Raw genomic sequence first — 13791 nt, 5'->3', positions numbered from 1 at the left:
CAGTGTCGCCACGGCTCCTTCATATTTAATTCTTATGTTGAATTATTCTGGCTCGGTGCCGTGTTGTGCCACCGTGAATTGGGTCATGAAGTTTGTGAGGGTCTCAGAGTGTATGTGTGTGTGTCTGTGTGTGTGTGTGTGTGTGTGTGTGTAGGTAGGACAGGGACAAGAGGGAGAGTGATGTGGCAGTAGCGCCTGAGTCTGCCACGAACACTGGAAGCCAGTGGGAAAGCAGAGCCATAGCAACAGAATAAATTAATGAACAAGATCTGAATGCTATGTTTAACGCACAAGATCTTCCTCTTGCTCTCTCATGTACGCACGCACGCACGCACGCACACACACACACACACACACACACACACACACACACACACACACACACACACACACACACACACACACACACACACGCACACACACACACTCACACTCCGTGCCTGCTGGTGGTTTCCTATTCAAAACAGATACCTGGTGATGCAGGTTGGGCCTGACCTGCCTCTATAACTCCACAACATCCAGCTCTCAGCAGCCGTCACTACACAGAACATCATGTTTTGAATTGTTCTTCTAAAGTCAACACACATTTTAACTTGAAGTGAACGTTTAAAGCTTTTTGTCATCCCTTGATTTTGTTCTGCTCAGCTCTATTATCTCTAGTGTTTTTCGTCAATAAATAATTTTCTCCAGATGAGAAGCACACGATTATCACATAACTCAATCACATGATCGTGTTGTGGTGGCGAGTGTGGTTTTAGAAAAATGTTCAGTCCCATAGCATACGACTAGGTAAGGAATCACCACAGGGAACATGAGCATGAGACCGATCCTGAGCGCAGCCAGTGATGGTCAGAGAATAGTCTGCAGCGCCCCCCTCAGGAGAAGAAAGAAAGACACCAGAGCAAAACTCATAATGAAAGCAGGACTCACAAATACTCACAATATTCAAATCCGCTTTAGATTAACAAGAAAACTCTGAATAATATTCCTCTAGCAGCGCACTATAACTTCGTCTTGATGGAATGTGTTTCAGAGAATATTTTAAAAAATTATTATTGTGTGTTGGATATGTGCACATACATGCTTTCTAACATCATCTGATTGTTCTGGCTGAAGATTTCCATGGACCGTCGGCTAGATAAGAGAAAAAGATAATATACTTGACATTTAAACTTGTCACGCAATCAGACACTAGCATGTCTTCCTTCCTCTTCGTCCTCAGGCATTATGGAGACTTACGTTACTACTTTTCAAAGACTAATTTAACTGGTCTTTGATTGTCATACTCTGGAGCGTACAGTACTGGAGACCACTGTCTTTGAACCTCCATTGAAGCAGGTTTACTGGGAGGTTAAAACTCTCATCCAGTCATTCTTCACTTAAAAAGCAGCAGGTTCAGAGACAAGTCTGGGCTTTCCTGCCTGTAAAGTTTGTGAGATGTGTAGTCGTGTAAAGGCAGACAGGCAGAGCACTAGGATGACATGTTTAGTATGACAATTAAGGTAGATTACACGGGTATACAAGTCGGTGCCAGTTTAGGTTGAACAAATGAACAAGATTGATGGGATAAATAAGTGAGGCCCTGCCAAGATCTTCAGTGAGATGACTTGCAAGTAGTTTGTTTAAAGCGACTGTCTGAGCAGTTGATGATTCTGAAATTCAACTCTCCAAAATTCCTGATGCGTCTTGAAGCAGTGACATGTTCTATGCAAATTTTGTTTAAACAAAAGGTTGCAAATGGTAAATGGACTGGTAAATGCTTCTCCTTACCGACTTAACGTTTTTAGTACGATTCAAATTCACCCATTCACAGAGCTTCAATATCCAGTGCTTTTTCTATCACACACCATTTATACAATGTCAGCCGGGGCTTCAGGGGCAATTTAGGGTTCATCCTAAGTGGAAGTGCCCTTTGGAAATAGCACAATAGTTCACTGAAAGTTTAAAGCAAGATCACTGCCTCACCTGCAACTGAAGAACTTTTCAAGAATTTTCCAAGAAAAGTTTTTTCTCTAAAGACAACACTCGACTTAATGTTAAATCAAGGTTCACAGAAAAGTCAAATTTAGACACACAGATTTGTTTTCCTTTTTTTATTGTACAAATGCAGGTTAACAAAAATTCAAGTCAGGCTATCAAGAGAAATGTTTGCTGTGGGCCTGAACAGAGTAGTGTCTTTGAGCACGGCCATGAACCTTCATGCAGCAGATCTGCTGCTGCTTGGACAGAAAGCCACAGACACAAACACACAGACGTCAGAATGTTGAGGCGGGCTAGAATGTTTACCCCCAGTTATGTGATCAGATGTTTAAAACACAGGTGGACACAAAAAAACAAGGTGATTACCAACATCAGATCTAACAGTTGCATATTAATCCATTTTGTGTGTCTGTGTGTTGCAAAGATGATGAGGAGGGGAACTATGGGCGTAAAGTTGTTGTTCATTTCTTGTTTGGTCCAGTTCCAATGTGTTAAGAAGCCAATCGCAGGGTCAGAGGTCATCAGGTGGAGTTTAAGAGCGGGTGTACTTCCCCCAGATGTGCAGCATGAAGACTGAAGCGATGAAGAGCAGACTCATCACCAGCACTGGCACCGGGCCACTGTCACAACAAAGAGACACTGATTAACACCCAGATTGACAAACACACACACATGCACATTTGTATTCTCCCTTGGGGAAAGCACGACTGTTGGAAGTGGGGACAACAATAACTACGCAGCTTTTTAAAGAACAACCAGAATCATTATAAATATATACACACAAACACACACTCGGATCACGAAAACAGGCCTCGACCCTCCGCTTTCCCTCTGTACTTATACAAATGTGAGAATCTGGGAGCTTGACCCTCACTTTCCTCCTTTTTCACAGCAAACACAAGACACCGAAAATCCCATAATTTGCGGTGACCCCCGACCAGAGGGAGAGTCTCGGTGGAGTGGCGGATTTTATTGATGAGCTTCGGGAAACATGGAGGGACTCTCATCTCTCAAGGAGGGTGGGAGTGAGCTGGGGGGAGGGGTGGGGAGCTGGTAGTAGAGGGGGCACATCGCTAAGTAGCAGCATTTCCATGCCAACCATTTCCTCCGCACCCCCCTCCCCGCCCAATCCTGTCCCCTGTCAGAAGGCTGTAATTGAGTTGACCTTTCAGAGTGGATCCTTTAATGAAGCTTTGAGGCTGGCGTCTAACGCAGAAACAAACATGCACTCGATACGCAGCACTGTATGGAGAGTCTGCCCTCGTTCGACTGCTGGAGAGACGCACTCGATAACCACCGCGGCACCATCGATCAACCCGGCCACGAGACAGGATGCCTTCTCTAATATTCGGGACGAGGATGCAGCGGAATAAAAGTTTATGAGGGCGAGAGGAATATGTGCTCTTCCTACACAAACATAATTGCGTGTATGTGGATGCACACTTAAAATGAAGCGGATCCAAAGCGCGGAAATGAGTTGTTTTACAACGGCGGCACGTCTTACCAATTACCTGCCATTAAACCGGATGAACATAAACAACATTAATGATGGCGCATGTATCGTATCAGACATCCTGAGAATTAGAGAGGATATTGGTGGGAAACGTGTCAAAATATCAAAGGCTAAATTTTTGCATGTGAAAGTTGTGAAGTCTATGTGTGTGTGTGTGTGTGTGTGTGTGTGTGTGTGTGTGTGTGTGTGTGTGTGTGTGTACCAGCAACCATTTTTATCAACTGCACTTACACTTTGAGGCCGGGTGAGTCTTCTGTGTAGAAGCGCCACATGCCACCAGTGCCTGCCGATCCTGTGGTCCTGGCACCGCTGCGTGCACCACTGCTGGTAGCTTTCCTATTGAACAGACAGATATAACACAACACGTCAACAATATGTTGATGCAGTAAAGTAACCATGGTAACACAGACATCGATAAAATAAATATTAAGGGCTTCAAAGGACAATACATTTTATATTTCCTTATGAAATAATAACAAGACAATAAGACTAGAAGCCAAAACATCTTAAAATTCCTCCTCTTTTTTTACTCTTTTAAAATCAATCCTCTAGAGAAACTAATAGGAATCACGAGACCATTCATTCTGAGCGAGTCATTTAGAAAAAAACAACCTGTTTGCCATTTGAACTGTATTCAGAGACTCACTCCAACTACAGTAGTTAGTGATGAAATATTGGGGTGATTCATGGGTACTCCACTCTGTGATGAGATTAAACTGAGGTTAATGAGGTAATGAAGATGGTGATTGTAGAGGGAAATAATGAGGGAGGTTAACATTGAGCCCCTGATTACACACTGATTAAGTCCCGCAGCACAACATCTATCTGCTGCTCCAATCTACAGAGGGCAGCCGTACTATCTGAAATGTATCAATCACTCTTTACAGTACGATGACATCAGCAGGGTGGAAAATAATTATGGAGAGTGTTTTCAGGCCTAGACACAAGTGATGCATCAATGTTTGACGTGAAGTGGCCATTAATAGCGTTAACTGTACAGTGACGGTCAGTGAGGTGTAATACACAGTTATATGAGGGTTACAAAAGAAGAAAGTATAAGTGCAAAGCAGCTATAGGTGTCTCTAAGAACTCTACTGAAATAATAGATTCCCTAGGTGATTGTGATGCTTGAAGAACAGTGGTGGCTGATATGTCCAAAACCCTCCACCGGAGCATATATGGATCATAGGAAATATGGTCAGATTCAGACACTTTACAGATTTCTCTGACCATCTGTAGACCTCTCATGGACTGTGAGGAACTATTTTTGATTAATTTGTCATACATTTGTGTGGTGGAAAGTTTACCCACTGCATATCTGTGTGTGTGTGGATGACTGCAGCGTTAACAGGCATAAGTGTGGAGGTCAGATAATAAGTGTACGTGTGTTTATACCTCTGTCGGACTGTGGAGCCTGCGGCGCGGGGGGCCACCGTCTTGCTGGGGGAGCGGCTCGAAGCCCCCACATTGGTTGCACTTACTGCTGGTCCAGGCTGCAGGAGAGAGAATCACCAGATTTATAAATCACATGAATCAGATACAACTCAGTTACACCAGATATCTGGCACTAACACACACATGTAAACACAGAATGTGAAATCGAACCTGTAGCTTAAAGACACTTTAATGGCTCATGGATATCTAATTCACATTTGATTGACAACTGTACAATATATCATGTTAGAGACTGATAGCAAAGGGCCCTGACTGAGAGTCCACACTATTCCTTGGTTTCATCATCTGGAGTTAACTCACAGTCCCCACCACATGTGATCACACACACACACACATGTTACGGTGGTAAACTGAGAGCTGCACTAGAGGAACATGTGTGTGTTGTGACTGTTTAAGATGTAGGGGAATTAGCCACGTCTACAATTGTTGAGCTAACGTTAGCTATCAAGCTAACGGGTAGCAAAACGCTGTTTCGGGTCCGAATGACTGCGGGGAAACAGTTGAGCTGTGACGGAGGTGATAGTCTGATGTGAGGCGAGAGTCGTACCATTTTGATTTAGTGATGAAGATGAGTTCCGAGTCCTTCTTCCAGCCGATGTCCAGGTCAGTTGAGCCGCAGTCTGAGAGTTGACGGGTGAAAACTTAAGAAGAGAGTCCACAGCGATGACGATCGTCAGAAAAGGACACGACTGCGAAACACGGGACCAGCGGGGCTGACCGAACAGAAGCCTGAGCGGGCTGACCGCTTCCAACACGAAAAATAAAGATACAGACAATGACTTCAGGGCGTTTCTTCATGAGAAGGCCACTAAATTGACTTTAAAGAAATATATTTATCATTTTTTATTAAATATAGACATTTACTTTGACTTTAATTCAAAGGCAAACGAGTGACCCGCTCTGACTTTAAAGGAGACGTGTCCCCGTTAAGTCGAGGAAAAGGACGCCATTGTGGTTCTAACGGGAAGCACAGGTAGCCTGAACTCAAGGGCTGATTTGATCCAACATGGCGCCTGACCGACACAGTTTCAAGCCGGTAGTAGTGACTGCTGCGAGCAGTAGATAAACGTCAGCACAGTTTCGAAGCTTGGACAAGGTAGAAGCGAAGGTAAACGTGTGTTTATATTGTAATGTTGTTGTGGTCGTTTATAATTAGTCAAGTCAACTGTCCAGCAAGTTGTTCATCTAAAAGCTGTTATACTTCCATTAGCTACAGGCTAGTTGCTATCCATGATCTTATCTATGTGCAAAGATACGTGTGTTACATATGATCAAACCTAATCTAAAGTCTCATGTGTGTATTGACCTGTAGTTCAGTGCCAGAGCTTCTCCTCTGGGTGGTGCGTGGCACAGTTCTATGGGAGATGTTGGTCACGGGGTTAGCAGACAGTAGATGGATGTTTACTATCTCATTAACAGCCCTGACGTGAAGTGTTGTCAAATGTAAAAGTTACAGAAAATACGCAAAATCTCTCCATCTCTAAGTTTTCCATCAGTGCAGCTCAGAAAGTTGTCTGTCTTCACATGTCTCTTGGTGCATCAATGTGTAGAAGTTAGTGGTGAAGTGTCATGTGTCAGCGGAAGACCCCCCTCTCCAAACATGAGAGCGAACCTGTGGTAGCCTTCAACTGTCATAAAACACCAAGGGTGTTATGTGTGTCCAGTCTGGGCTACCGTTAAAAACATGACCCGCTCCTGATGTAAATATAAAGTATTTAAATTTAAAGGGCTCACTCTAGAGTAAAGAAAACAATTTATACAATTTAAATAAAACACACTAGTGAAATCATCACTGAGATTATTTAATATTCAGTTTGTCACCTAAATTTCACACTGTGAACCTTTAAGTACCAACAGCGCTATACGTTTTTATTTAATTAATCACACTGCGCCTCCTGCTGATTCTCATATCTGCTTATCTGTCACTCCACATGAATTTCAAACCTTGTCCCTCAACCAGCATAGTATTTTTTGGATAATGTATTGATTTGATCCGTTGTGCAGGATGGTGCGGGTTGTGTTCCTCCATCCCGACCTGGGTATCGGGGGAGCAGAGCGACTGGTGGTGGATGCAGCTGTCGCCCTGAAGACTAAAGGATGTAGAGTTCAGATCTGGACGGCCCATTATGATCCAACACACTGCTTCTCTGAAACCCTGGACCGGGACCTGCCTGTGGTGCGTAAACACGCCTGCTGCCTAATCGTCTCCCTCAAAGATTCACAACAATGGCAAATATAAAACACAGAAACGGTTGCCTATGATTTCCTTGTTTCTGCTCCTCCTCTAACAGGTGTGTGTGGGTGACTGGCTTCCCACCAGTGTGTTTGGTTACCTCCATGCCCTATGTGCCTACCTGAGGATGATCTATGTAGCCTTCTACCTGGTCTTCCTCAGTGGGGTGGAGTATGATGTCATCTTCTGTGATCAGGTGAGTTTAGACAAACAGCATCTATCTATGTGTTTGATTTTCACTTATTGAGTTCTTCTGACACTTCTCTCCCAACTGACTCTGCTGCTCAGACAGGAGCTTCCTTTGTGTTGCACCCGGGTCTGTCTCTTAGTGTCTCGCCTTCTTACTACACCCTGTCCTGAAGTGGACACTCCCTTGCTTGTTTTTTTTAACTGTTTTGGATTTAACATAAAACACCTAAAGGCACCACCCTCTTAAACACACAGTAAATACAAAGACAACCTATTGTATACAGATCGGCTAGATAGCCATCACTCTCTAAGAAGGTAAAATTAGCCAAAACACGTCACGCAAATAGGGATTTTAAGTGTTGTGTTGGTTTTTGTGTTTATTGTTTTTGTCTGTTTTTGTCTGTTCTTTGGGGAGTTATGTTAAGTCTGTTCATAAAAAAAAAAAAAATTCTCTCTTGTATTGTTTAGCTTTTACATTGTGTATTTTGTTATTGACAATATACTGGAGATATATATGTTAAGCATTTTACATCAAATACCTAAAGGCACCACCCTCTTAAACATACAGTAAATACAAAGACAACCTATTGTATACAGATCGGCTGGATAGCCATCACTCTCTAAGAAGGTCAAATTAGCCAAAACATGTCACGCGAATAGGGATTTTAAGTGTTGTGTTGGTTTTTGTGTTTATTGTTTTTTGTCTGTTTTTGTCTGTTCTTTGGTGAGTTATGTTAAGTCTGTTCATAAAAAAAAAAAAAAATTCTCTCTTGTGTTGTTTAGCGTTTACATTGTGTATTTTGTCATTGACAATATACTAGATAAAAAATGTTAAGCAATCATTTTACATTTGTATTTCTCTTCTGTCTCCATATGTAGTAAATTACATTATAGTTGTATTCAAAAAATTACTGAATACAACAATAATGTTGTTTTCTAAATATGGAGACAAAACAAAATTAATTTCTGGGAAAACACTATTTTTGATATTATCAACTTTCATTCCACCTCAGGTGTCGGTGTGCATCCCAGTGTTGAGACTTTCCCGTCACAGGAAGAAGGTTTTGTTTTACTGTCACTTCCCCGACCTGCTGCTGACCCCGAGGAGGTCATTTCTAAAGAAGCTTTACCGGGCTCCCATCGACTGGCTGGAGGAACGCACCACGGGAATGGCTGACATGGTACGTAATGGCTGAGGTTGGGAGGCAGGCTCATACAAGACAATGTGAGGGTGTGGTTACAGGACAAGACTGTTTTAAATATCATTCAGATGCATGAAAATCCTCTTTTAAAAAGGTGATAAGGAATGTTTATCAAGCAGTTAAGCAAAAGCAAACAAATACAATATATCAAAACATTAGAACAGGTTAAAAATATAAGAATAAGACTGTTTTTTCAAATTTGTTTGAAATTTGATCTCTGATTTTTGACTGTAGCAGGATGTGTATTTAATGAACTGTATATATTTTTATATATATTTCTGGACATGTCATGGATCAGGCAATACAGTGAAGATAACCATCAATATATAATCAATATACAAAATATTTCAAAAGCAAATTGCCTTCTGGGAAAAAAAATCGACTTTGGTTTGACTGTTTGATTGTTTCAAAATTATGTCTTTGATTTTTGTCTAACTTTATTAACTCTGGTTGCTGCAGTTCATACACACTTTTGATTAATTGGCCAGAAATACACACAAATTATTTTAAAAAAGACAATATTTGATCTTCTCAGAATTACTTCCCTGACTTCCCTGCACTCTTGTATAAAATTACAAGATGTACTATTGAATACATCAAGGTGATTATTTAAAGTTTGATACAGCTTGATCTCCACAGGCAGGCTGTTTAAAAAATCATGGCCCTGATAGAAATTAAATGACATTTCAATTTGAGTCTAGACTTACAGCCAATCACAGACCTCAGGCTGCTATCCAACTTATAGGGAGACCTGTGATATATGTGCAATCCTTATGAACTAATCTCTCTGTATTTTCTCTTAGATTCTGGTAAACAGCAAGTTCACTGCAGGCATCTTCAGAGAGACCTTTCGTAGTCTGAGCAACGTCCAGCCAGACATCCTCTATCCTTCCCTCAACACACGTACCTTTGACCTGCCCTCCGATGAAGTACAGGGCCTGGAGGGGCTGTTCCCCGCGGCCACCACCTGCCTGTTCCTCTCTCTGAACAGATACGAGAGAAAGAAGAATCTAGGCCTGGCTCTGGAGGCTCTGGCCTTCCTGTGGAGCAGCCTCGCTCCAAGCCAGAGAGCAACCGTTCACCTGGTGGTCGCGGGCGGCTACGATGAGCGAGTTACTGAGAATGTTCAACATTACACTGAGCTGAAAGAGCTGGCAGAGCAGCTCCACTTAAAGGACTGTGTCACTTTCCTGCGTTCCCCCTCTGATTCCCTGAAGGTGGCACTGCTCCGGGGCAGCGCCGCCGTGCTCTACACGCCGAGCAGAGAGCATTTTGGGATCGTGCCCGTGGAGGCCATGTACTGCTGCTGCCCTGTTATCGCCGTGAACTCTGGGGGTCCCCTGGAGAGTGTGGCAGACGGGGAGACGGGCTTCTTGTGCGAGCCCACCGCCGAAGCCTTCTCTCAGGCCATGGAGAAGCTCGTCAGGGAGCCGCAGCTCCGCAGGGCCATGGGACAAGCTGGGAGGAGGAGGGTGCAAGATAAGTTCTCTCTGCAGGCCTTCTCTGACCAGCTGTATGGGTACATTCTCAGGCTGAGCCAGGGAGGTGAAGGTCGGAGGAGACGCAGGAGAGAACCAGCGCTATAGTGCACCTCGGACCACAGGAGTCGTCTGAGTTGAAACGGATGTTTTCTAACAGAGAATGTATGTGTATATGTGCAGGGAGGTGAGGGGGTATTAGAGGACAATTAATCAGCATTCCCTTGGAGGGGTTGCTGCGAGGGAAAGAAGGATGGAATCTCTATACTAATTAAGAAAAGAGTAACAAGGTTTACCAACCGTATCTCTGGAAAAATACCACCCCTGAAAGTGTGTTTACGTGTGTGTGTGTGTGAGTATAACTGTGTATGTGTAGCCGCGTGGCAACCAAGAGCCTAGCAAATGAGTGTACCAAGAGGATTGATTGTTAGACTGAAATGTTTTTGCACTGTGTATGTTGTTTCTTGCCTTTCTACAGTAGCCTTTGTCTTTGTGTGTTTGGGGGATGCTGATGAAGAAGAGGAATGCAGTTACAGCAATGTGCCATCAGGCAGCACACAGTCCCAGATCGATAAACAGGATGCTTTCCGCTACTTCCTGTCCACCCAGAGCCTAGTTCCCCTCTTGCATTCACTAGATGCTGGCCTGTCCATGACTCCTGCTGCAGTGTGGATGTTATTAGAAAATGACAGAGTGTGTCTGGCTTTATTAGAGGTCTGGCTGATGGGCGGTGTGCCTGTGTCTGGGTCATTATCAACAAGGAGAATAGCAGAAGGTCATTGTGTCTGCGCGCTGGCCTCCTCAGCCCTCCTACTGTATAGAAATGCTCTTATTGACATTCCTGAAGTCTTAATAAACAAGAGGACAAATAGTTTTGTGACTTTTATGGGCTTTGCTTTGTTGGTAAGTTTTTTTGGCCTTCAATAGAGTTTGCTAAGGATTTTGCGGTCGAGCATAGAGACAGAAACATTGTTAATGCAGCGCACAGATTCATTTGTTCCTCTGGCTGTTCAATGAAACATTCTCAAAGTAGCAGTGAAGGATTTAAAAAATTTTATTTGGCTCATGAACAAAGTTGATGCGGCAGATGCACATATCTCAAGTTTTTGTCTCCATCCTTTGCTGCATTATCATTTGCAGAGTTTGAGTTGTGTCCACATGCGCCTCATTCTTGGTCTTAAAGGGAATCTAAAAAAGTAAAAATAATTAAATTAGGATGCACCCAATGATTATTTTCATGAAATACAGAAAATTCTCAGATTTGAAAAACTGGAACTGTCAAATGTCCGTTTATTTTTAATTGAAAAAATACAGTGATGATTAATCAGTTAACCAAAGAGTTACACCGTTATAACATTTGATTTAGTTTTTTTTTAAGTCTTTTAATCATTGCAGCTCTTCAAAGAATTCCAGTTTGACTGGTTGCAAAAGTAATATTTCCACGTCACTGAACTCACCTGGTTGCACACAGCGTGGCCGTACCGGAGGAATGTGGCGAAATGCTCACTGTTGAAGTTCATCAGGTCGTATTTGAACTCCTGCAGCAGAAAAGTGTCAGAGCGATGCCTCATCATCTCCTGTGTTGACGGAACCAGGTTGTGTTTGTTGTTGTTGACGCTGATTCGAGTTCCTGGAGGCAGTTTGATATCTGCAACGCGCTGCGTGCAGACTCTGGTCTTCTTCAGAACACGGTCAGCGCTCGACTTTGAAACCATCTGCTGAAGGAAGCTGCGGCAGGCTTTTTGTGTCATGTTCTCGTCTTGAAGGGAAAAATGAAAAGGAGGACCGTCGGTTTATAAACCTGGTGTTTTTAAGTTGGCAGAATACCATTTAAAAAAAAAGTTAATTTAATTGGAGTGAATGGCATAGAAAATATCTACTGAAGAAATAACAGTTTAAAAACAATGTCACATTTGAATTTCTTACCTCCCACTCCAAAATGGATAACCCAGCCTTCACCAACGTAAACCCCCCAAAGAGACAAACCCAGCAGTGGGTTCACAAACTCAATCAAGTCCCCGAAATCGGCCGTGGACACACTCTGATCCACCTGAAGAGAAACAGGCTGACGTCAGAGCAGTTCACTGTTTTTTAGGCACTTTTTATTTATTTTTTACGTGTTGGATTCAAATGAGAATAAAATGCTACTAATGATGACAATCAGGAAAATGAAATAAATCTCTTTATTTTAGTGTCTTTTGAAGAACTCTCTGACGGGGACAATATTCAGCAAACAATGCAAAGCTGCATAATTAATATAGGTCTTATAATAGATAGACTCAGTATGTAATAAAGGTATATTCTTGCATATATAATATCATGTTTGTAATAACATAATTACACATAAATAAACACATTTCAGGAATGTAGGGAGGTACCACTGGACTAATAATATAAATTAGACTAGATGTATTAATTAACACTCACCTGTCGCCATGTCTTTTTGGAAAACATGTTCCAGTTTCCCAGCGCATCTATTGTTTCTGTCTGCCGAAGTCAAAAGACCAAACTGACTCAAGTGCATTTTCAGATTGTGAGGACACTGTGGCCAGGTTGTGTAATGATTAAAATGCCTTTATTAGTCACTGATGGCCTTGACTGTGAATGTTTCTGATTAATACTTAACCTATTTATCTCAAACTGACACTCAGACAAATCAAGTTTTCTGAAATGTGTTTTTATCTGCCATTTGGCTCAGTTTGTTTAAAAACTGTAGCTCACCTGCTCAGACTTTTCAATTCCCACATCTCATATTGATTCAGACATTTCTTCAGAGTCAATTCCAAAAGCTGAAATGCAAAGGAACCGACAGTAACGCCACTTGTTTTTCAGAGCTTCAAATTATTTCTCCCAATAGGTCCAATTAGAGCAGATGGCCTTGGTTTGATTTCAAATAGATAGTCAGGTCTAGTGTTTGGAACATCACAGAGATTTGTCAATTTATATATCTATGTGTTATTGATATTTTTTTGAATTTTTAATATTCAGTATCTGTTCAGGCTAGAAAATCTCAGTTCTGTTTATTTACAGCTGTGACATTTGCTCTGTTGTTGGTTGTTTGATCTGTTACCGATCGGCAAACTCAATAATGGACATCGATTAATTACTGATCTATTTATCCCGACACAAGATTGAGAGTAAAATACTTGACAGCTACTTTAAAGTAGTTTTTATGAAACAGCTTAATCTGCCCGTAAAAAAGTAAGGAACAAACCTCTGAACACAACTTAAGACATAGAATAAAACTGTTTGATAGGTTTTTGCATAAAACATGTTTGAAGACAATATGTAAGTGAGTTATTGCAGTTCATGAAGTAGAACTGAGCCAAATTAATTGTTTCCTTCCCAGGAAAATGCCTTTGTTTTAAAATTAAGAACCCAGTTAGTTTAATTTTCTAATTCGTATTATGAATTACACGGGTATTTGTGGTTGGCAGTTATAACTGAGCTTTTATTTTTTTATTTGAAACCTTTGTGAAACACTGTCGGATAAATTTTAAAAATATGACACTGAACGCAAATTAGACAAGAAAATGAAAGTCCTATCCATGGTACACATTACAGTGTTACGCTGTAAAGTAAGATTAAAGAATGGAAACTCCGATATTAACCACGCTTCTTATTTATAGAAAATTTTAAGAATATAAAATGCTAACAGAGCAAGAATAAAAGCAGATCTGTGTGTGTGTGTGTGTTTGTGTGTGTGTTCCACATGCAGACACATTAAGAGTCGATGATGAG

General features: G+C 41.8%; 3 protein-coding genes across 3 annotated transcripts; 1 reads left to right on the top strand and 2 right to left on the bottom strand.

The window, feature by feature from the left end:
- Positions 1-2078: 2078 nt before the first annotated feature.
- On the bottom strand, positions 2079-5632 carry sec61b (SEC61 translocon subunit beta). Its single transcript, XM_061080953.1, has 4 exons — positions 5496-5632; positions 4889-4986; positions 3725-3829; positions 2079-2600 (listed from the first exon to the last, which is right to left on the bottom strand). The coding sequence occupies exons 1-4, from the start codon at positions 5496-5498 to the stop codon at positions 2513-2515; spliced, it is 294 nt and encodes a 97-aa protein (XP_060936936.1). The 5' UTR covers positions 5499-5632; the 3' UTR covers positions 2079-2512.
- A 341-nt stretch (positions 5633-5973) lies between these two features.
- On the top strand, positions 5974-12637 carry alg2 (ALG2 alpha-1,3/1,6-mannosyltransferase). Its single transcript, XM_061081533.1, has 5 exons — positions 5974-6056; positions 6953-7124; positions 7240-7377; positions 8384-8551; positions 9376-12637. The coding sequence occupies exons 2-5, from the start codon at positions 6954-6956 to the stop codon at positions 10156-10158; spliced, it is 1260 nt and encodes a 419-aa protein (XP_060937516.1). The 5' UTR covers positions 5974-6056; position 6953; the 3' UTR covers positions 10159-12637.
- Positions 11146-12504, bottom strand: LOC133014545 (phospholipase A and acyltransferase 4-like). Its single transcript, XM_061081812.1, has 4 exons — positions 12478-12504; positions 11977-12115; positions 11508-11809; positions 11146-11238 (listed from the first exon to the last, which is right to left on the bottom strand). The coding sequence occupies exons 1-4, from the start codon at positions 12502-12504 to the stop codon at positions 11149-11151; spliced, it is 558 nt and encodes a 185-aa protein (XP_060937795.1). The 3' UTR covers positions 11146-11148.
- Positions 12638-13791: the final 1154 nt, after the last annotated feature.

Source organism: Limanda limanda, chromosome 11 (genome assembly GCF_963576545.1).
Source record: "Limanda limanda chromosome 11, fLimLim1.1, whole genome shotgun sequence".
Lineage (NCBI taxonomy): Eukaryota > Metazoa > Chordata > Actinopteri > Pleuronectiformes > Pleuronectidae > Limanda > Limanda limanda.
Note: the sequence above shows the minus strand (reverse complement) of the source record. Positions and strands in the feature narration are given on the sequence as shown.

What these genes read in the sequence shown, in the direction of transcription:
- sec61b (XM_061080953.1), bottom strand. An exon ending in GGCTCCACAGTCCGACAGAG is followed by an intron (nt 3,830 to 4,888) that starts GTATAAACACAC and finishes TCTGTTCAATAG; the next exon opens with GAAAGCTACCAGCAGTGGTG. An exon ending in GACTCACCCGGCCTCAAAGT is followed by an intron (nt 2,601 to 3,724) that starts GTAAGTGCAGTT and finishes TTGTTGTGACAG; the next exon opens with TGGCCCGGTGCCAGTGCTGG.
- alg2 (XM_061081533.1), top strand. Translation starts at nt 6,954, where the DNA reads ATGGTGCGGGTTGTGTTCCTCCATCCCGACCTGGGTATCGGGGGAGCA. An exon ending in ATGTCATCTTCTGTGATCAG is followed by an intron (nt 7,378 to 8,383) that starts GTGAGTTTAGAC and finishes ATTCCACCTCAG; the next exon opens with GTGTCGGTGTGCATCCCAGT. An exon ending in CCACGGGAATGGCTGACATG is followed by an intron (nt 8,552 to 9,375) that starts GTACGTAATGGC and finishes ATTTTCTCTTAG; the next exon opens with ATTCTGGTAAACAGCAAGTT.
- LOC133014545 (XM_061081812.1), bottom strand. Translation starts at nt 12,504, where the DNA reads ATGTTTTCCAAAAAGACATGGCGACAG. An exon ending in TATCCATTTTGGAGTGGGAG is followed by an intron (nt 11,810 to 11,976) that starts GTAAGAAATTCA and finishes TTTCCCTTCAAG; the next exon opens with ACGAGAACATGACACAAAAA. An exon ending in GCCACGCTGTGTGCAACCAG is followed by an intron (nt 11,239 to 11,507) that starts GTGAGTTCAGTG and finishes TTACTTTTTTAG; the next exon opens with ATTCCCTTTAAGACCAAGAA.